This window comes from Cydia pomonella, chromosome 4 (genome assembly GCF_033807575.1).
Source record: "Cydia pomonella isolate Wapato2018A chromosome 4, ilCydPomo1, whole genome shotgun sequence".
NCBI lineage: Eukaryota > Metazoa > Arthropoda > Insecta > Lepidoptera > Tortricidae > Cydia > Cydia pomonella.
Genome location: NC_084706.1, coordinates 23501272 through 23507627, shown reverse-complemented (window position 1 = coordinate 23507627; position 6356 = coordinate 23501272). Strand labels below are relative to the sequence as shown.

The following is a 6356-nucleotide window of genomic DNA, read 5'->3' as shown; positions in this document are numbered from 1 at the left end:
AAAAACTACGGTTGCGTGCGAGGCACGCGTGAAAATAGTTTTCTCATCTACCGATTTACCCCCAATTGACGTTCAGTTAACTTGTAATTTGTATGTATAAAATGAGTTTGTTGCTTATAAACGAACTATTGCAAAACTTTCCTGTAAAATGAGCGATCAACATACTTGAAGATGCCGCCTCCGCAAGTGTCAGGACGGTCGTAAGGTGATATCACATTATAAATCTGGCTCTTACCTGGTCCAGCTTTTGGCACGTTTGGACCACGTGACATTTGGAATGCGACATAGGTTTTTGTTTACTAAGTACCTACATAGCTTTATTTTGTTATTTAAGTTAGTTTTTAATTAATTGATTCGGAATGTTTTATGTTACAATTCATTAAATAAAATTAATTGTTATTTATAATTATGAAAGAAGTTAAACTGACATACCTACGAAAAGAATTCTTTATTTGCCTAAATATATTTCCCATAATGTCAATATCCAGAGAACAAAATGGGGACTACGTTTGTATGGAAAAGCGGCCGTCCCCTTTCCTCTTAAGATGCATTGTAAAATAAAACTTTTAGCGTCAATAAATTTTTTCTACTTTTTCTTTATCAGAACATAATACCGAATATGCCCTTAAACAGATCCCCACTATTTTGTTACACCTTGTATATAATAACTCCTCAAGGGCCAATTACATCCACACTTCCCGATATCGGGCCCCAAATCTGTCCCGATTTCGGGCCCGATAATCATTCTCCGTTTCACGGAATATCAGCACATCGTTAACAATATTTGAAATGTAAAAAATACTTTGTGTCTAATTGCCAAAAATGTTCAATGTTTGATATTTTTGCATATGAACCATTTTTATACATTTCAAATACTTATTGTAAATGATGTGCTGATATTTGGTTAAACGGAAAAATACTCTTGCTCGGGCCCGAATTCGGGCCTGATATCAGGCCTGCTAAAGTGTGGATTGAATTGGCACTTTAGTGAAACAACCTCACGGATTGTGTGAAGTTATGCGTTATTCCAATTCTAATAAAGATCTTGAAGACGGCAAAACTTTTGTTAATGAATATATTTAATTACGGAAATGAAAAATATGTCTTTTTATTATGTTTTTCTACTTTCCGTTTCATTCCCACCCAATATCACATCTTATTCCGTAATAAAATGCGTACATTATTTCTGTAATCGATGTGAGCGATGGTTCGCCAATGATGCGATGGCCAAAATCGATGATCTCCATTCAGACGAACAAAACAAAACACAACATTGAATATTTGTGTACTATAGTGTTACAAGGCTGAATTAGCTATGAACCGTCAATTTGACTTATGTATTTGTAAGAAAGGGATAACAATAATTTAACTAATTCAGTATGGAAGGTAGAGGCAAAGAACAGAATCTCCATATACCAAAAAGATATATGGTATATGGAGATTCTGTTCCTTGCCTCTACCTGCCATAGTCCTAACACTCACGGCAGTGGGGCGACTGAGGCGACACCCATATTATATTATATAATATCGTACTATGTTTTAGTCAATTGTAAATATGTACTATAAGTATATCATAAAAAAACAATATAGTACGAAAAATACTATATTTTTATCACTAAAGAAAGGGGTACACAAATATCATCGTTATTGCATCATAGAGTCAGACCAAGATAAGTTGGAAGCGATTTTGATAGCCCAGATAGAGCAAGTATTAAGTAAATATGCAAGTGTTAAGTAAATATGAAATTATAATATTTACTTAACACTTGCACAGGCTGGGCTATGAAAATGCTGCCAACTTAGCTTGGTCTGATTCTATGCTACTTGTATTTTTAATCGCCGCAATTCGCCCCAAATCGGTGTCTAATTATTTTTTTCATTTTCCCAGTAAATACTTTTTTTTCGGTAGAATAAAGATGGCATCCCTAGCGACACTCCTCCGTTCGACTTTTCTCGGCTCCGTTCGGCTCAGCATTGCTCCGAGCAATTATTAGGGTTGGCACAACTTGACGTCTTTATACGTGCACGAGCACAGATAAGATAATGACTTGAATTTTGACAACCCTAAATGCCCGAAAGGGATAGTGCCATACATTAGAATGGGACAGCATAATTCGTCATTGAATCGCTGCCAAACTTCAGTTTTGTAGGAAGTGTCATTTCTGTATGGTAGTACCACAGATAAGTAATATTACTACCATACAGAAAAGAACCTTTTCAGGGACGAATCATGCTGTCCCTTGCTTATGTATAGTACTATCCCTTTCTGCTATTTAGGGTTGTCAAAATTCAAGTCGTTATCTTATCTGTGGTCGTACAAGCAAAAGGAAATAATGTTGTACCAGTGTATTTCAGATCGGCTTGACTCCTTGGCGCTGCGTAGAGATGTGACCTCGCTCTGCATTTTCTATCGCATGTATAACGGGGAGTGCTCTGAGGAATCTTTTCGCCATCGCTCTACGCGACAACATTTCCACCCTCACACGCGAGAGAAACGCACAGTTGAGGACCATCTAATGGTTGGCAGTTCTCAACTGTGCGTCTCTCCAGAAACTACCTGCCTCGCACAGCTAGTAAGCTGTGGAATGAATGGTCGCCTGCGGTATTTCCGGACCGATACGACCTTCACACCTTCAAGAAAAGAGCGTACTCCCATCTTAAAGGCCGGCAACGCTCATACAACCCCTCTAGTGTTGCAGGTGTCCATGGGCGGCGGTAATCGCTTACCATCAGGTGATCCGTCTGCTCGTTTGCCTCCTCGATCATTAAAAAAAAACTATTTCACCCCCCTGGTAGTACTATTATTTATTCGGTGCTCAAGGCCCAAAAGTAAGAAGATTTATAAGGAAGCATAATTTCAACAAGTCTCGTTGTCTCCAATTGTCCCCCACCACATCATTGAGGGCGTGGCCAGATAACCAACTAACGCGCTGTGATTGGATTAACCGCGCGGAGTAAGAGACGAGTGCGGCGACACTAGAGGGGAACAAGTCGATAAAGTTACAACAGCTATCGATATTTTACATATTCTGAACATTACTTTATTGTTTTGACATTAAAACGTTTTGTTTGGTGTAATAATTACCATTGACTTAATTTATATTCCTTTTAATACAGCGGCTTGAAATTTATTTATTTGTTTTATTTTCGATCACCTCGAGCTAAATTTCCATCTGCTGGATTTGCTTAATGCCTAGACCTGTTGCTGCTCTTCCCGCAAGCCAGATATCCCGAAGACCTGCGCTATTCCCTATTTCTTCTTCAAGTGCCTCTCCATTACTGAAGGTTGGCAGTTAACTCACTGAAATTCCCTCTGAATCTGAATTCCCGTTCCTGATATTCCGGAGCCAAGAAATCCTGACTTCTGCATGTTTGCCTGGATCTCTCCCTTCCGGATCTCCTCTGCCACTATGCGATAGTAGTCCTCCCGCGAACTAGCCGTCCCGAAAGCACTTCCCTCAATATGCTGAGCCCAATTCAGTGTTACGGGGCCTACGCCGCCTAGTGATGATAGTATTCTACTGGCGATCCTAGAAAAACAAGCCATCAATAACCTGTTGAGAGTCGAATACCCCAGCTACACCCAATGGCACAATTTTACTTTGGGGGTCTTGGTCTTGATTTGACGTGGTCGGGATTATCATGTAGAACGTTACACATTTTTTTGTTTTGACATTTTGCTGGGACATCAATCATCCGCGAGCAAGATGAGCGTAAAACAGCCTAAACATATGGTTTAATGTGTAAGCAAACCAGCTGCTTATTACGAAAGCTTCATATCTGAACCTAACGGATCATGCTATTATAGCAAGTGATTGCGATGGTCATAGGAAAAAAAACTACATTTAACAAAATATGAAATGACTCACAATTCCACAATATGGTGTCTTTCCTCCTCTGTTATTGTCTGCTGCCATGTTCTGTCTATATTTATGGGTGCAACGATGCCTAAATACCGCTGTAATAACAAAATAGATAGATTATTTAGATGTGCACACTCATGGGCGTAGGCGGGTACAGGCAGGCTCAAATTTTACATACAATACATAGTGTGGGGTGGTTCTAAGCCACCCAAATATTAATTTATAAAAATGTCGGAGTTAATATTTGGGTCGGCGTCAGAGCAGCAGCGGGAAACGGGTGATGTCGATGTCATTGTCCGTCGACGCAGCCTTACCTTATTACTTTACCTTACTTTAATGTATCCATTACTGGAGAGAGTTGTTAACATGTACGCGTGAACGTAGATACCTGTCGCTGCTTGATGTAAGCAGCCATAAGCGGCGGGTTGCGCCTGAGGATCTGCAGGATCTCTTGCTGATCTTGCAAGCTAGAGCTAGGTCTCCGCAGCACACTCATAATTTGCTGCAGCGCTTGCTGGTGAACTTCCCGCTCGCCCGGAGGAGCGTGCTGCAATACAATATATTGTAACATTATAAACAAGCCAGTAGGACTAAGATGGTCGGCTCTTTAACATTTGTCACCATGCCTGTCATGTTCTAACAAGTCTGTAAGTGCGAAAGTGACAAACCTAGTGACAGGCGATTAAAATGGAACCATGCTGCCACTGCAGGTTCTGATTATGACCGCAGCAGTGTTGCAGCAGAGGGAAACGGCCTTCACTATCAATGCTCTTAAACATTGACGTATATATCTAAGGACGGGCTTTACGGGCACTAAGAATGGTGCTAGTTCAGTGGTGTCACTCACGAATTCAAGTCAACTGTGCTGTCTAACTCTTAAATCATAATCATTAATCATTTATTTTCTTGGTAAAACTTAAATTACATACAGAAGTATATATACAAAAAAATATCTTGATAAATTGATAGAGTGATAATCTAACGTTCCAATGGCGGCTGCAACACGGTATTCCCCCGGGTTCTCCCAATCCCATTCTCCATTTCCGCAGCTACAAAGCTACTGCAGGCGTAACTGGAATGTCACCTTTAGACTGAATACCCGGGACCCGGGTACATCCTTAAACTACGTCCAAAAGAGAGATATTTATTAGCATTGTGAATGTAATCACGCTTTGTGTGGTAGGGTACAGCACAGCGGACGTCATTCCAGATCTAGAGCAGAGCCCAACTGGGGAAGTACCTCCACCTTACAGAAAACCGCAGCCAAATAATACTAGACCCTACTCATATAATAGTGTTGTGTTCCTGCCAGTGAGTAAGGTTGCCAGAGCTCAACGAGGCTGTGGAAAGTTAGGGTCGGCAACGCACATGTAACTACCATCAGGCATGTGTGCTTACCATCAGGCGGACCGTATGCTTGTTTGCCACCGACGTATTATTAAAAAAAAAGACTGAATAGTGCGTCTGAATAGATGCTGACTCTACGTTCTTTTGTACAGTTGTATTTTTTATTATACTTATAATTTATAATCCTAAAGTTTTGATCTTGCTCTATTGCCCTGCTTATTACTCATGTTATCAAATAATAATTGATTTAATTTCATGCAACTACATGAACTACAATATTGAGACAATATTTTAAGTACTTACGTTATCCATGGCTGTAAACGCTGCAATATGTACAAATATTAAAAACAAATAAACACTTTTTACTCTACCAAAAAACACAAACACGCTCGAAGATTGGAACGGACTGAGGAAGTGTTTGTCAATGAATCACAACAACCGACAGAGACGCAGCTATAGTTCGAGTGAAACAGTAACACATATTCATTCGAACAGATAGCTGCGTCCTTGTACTACTTGTGGTGTGACTCATAATATCAAGGCCCGTCCAGACTGTGTGCGTTAATCTAATTATTTTTTAGGGTTCCGTACCTCGAAAGGAAAAAACGGAACCCTAATAGGATCACTTTGTTGTCCGTCCGTCCGTCTGTCTGTCTGTGAAGACCCATTTTCTCAGGGACGCGTGGAGGTATCAAGCTGGAATCGCGATCAAAAAATACAGCCGTTTATGCCGCAAATTTTCGATACTCGCAAGATAATCAAAAGTCAAAACCTACAGGGTACTTCCCGTGAATTCAGAATATTGAAATTTGGTACGAAGCAACGTCTTATAGCACAGATAAAGGAAAAATTGCGAAAACCGTAAGTTTTTAGCTACATCATATAATAATATTTACCTACAGGTTTGTACTTAACCCTCAGTGGGCGAGTCTGACTGAGCCGGTTTTTTTCTATGGGTCATACTTTACAAATTATTTACGGAAAAATAACCTTAGAATAGATTATAATTAACTTTCCCTCTTTAATATCTTTTTAAATATTGAGATTTTCAAAAAGAGTACTAGTTTTTTTTTGTAGAACATTTTATATAGATCATTTAACAATTTCTTTTGCTATTGGCCACCGCTTACGAGTTATTTACGAAAA

At 39.6% G+C, this 6356-nt stretch overlaps 1 protein-coding gene across 1 annotated transcript; it reads right to left on the bottom strand.

Moving 5' to 3' along the window:
- Window positions 1-3014: 3014 nt before the first annotated feature.
- Window positions 3015-5668, bottom strand: LOC133517525 (uncharacterized). Its single transcript, XM_061850853.1, has 4 exons — window positions 5514-5668; window positions 4252-4410; window positions 3870-3958; window positions 3015-3530 (listed from the first exon to the last, which is right to left on the bottom strand). Exons 1-4 carry the CDS (start codon window positions 5520-5522, stop codon window positions 3299-3301), a joined length of 489 nt encoding a protein of 162 aa, XP_061706837.1. The 5' UTR covers window positions 5523-5668; the 3' UTR covers window positions 3015-3298.
- Between the last annotated feature and the right edge of the window lie 688 nt (window positions 5669-6356).

Coding starts and splice junctions, on each gene's coding strand:
- LOC133517525 (XM_061850853.1), bottom strand. Junction 3,959..4,251: donor CTTACATCAAGCAGCGACAG/GTATCTACGTTC, acceptor TTGTTATTACAG/CGGTATTTAGGCATCGTTGC. Junction 3,531..3,869: donor AGACACCATATTGTGGAATT/GTGAGTCATTTC, acceptor TTGTTTTTCTAG/GATCGCCAGTAGAATACTAT.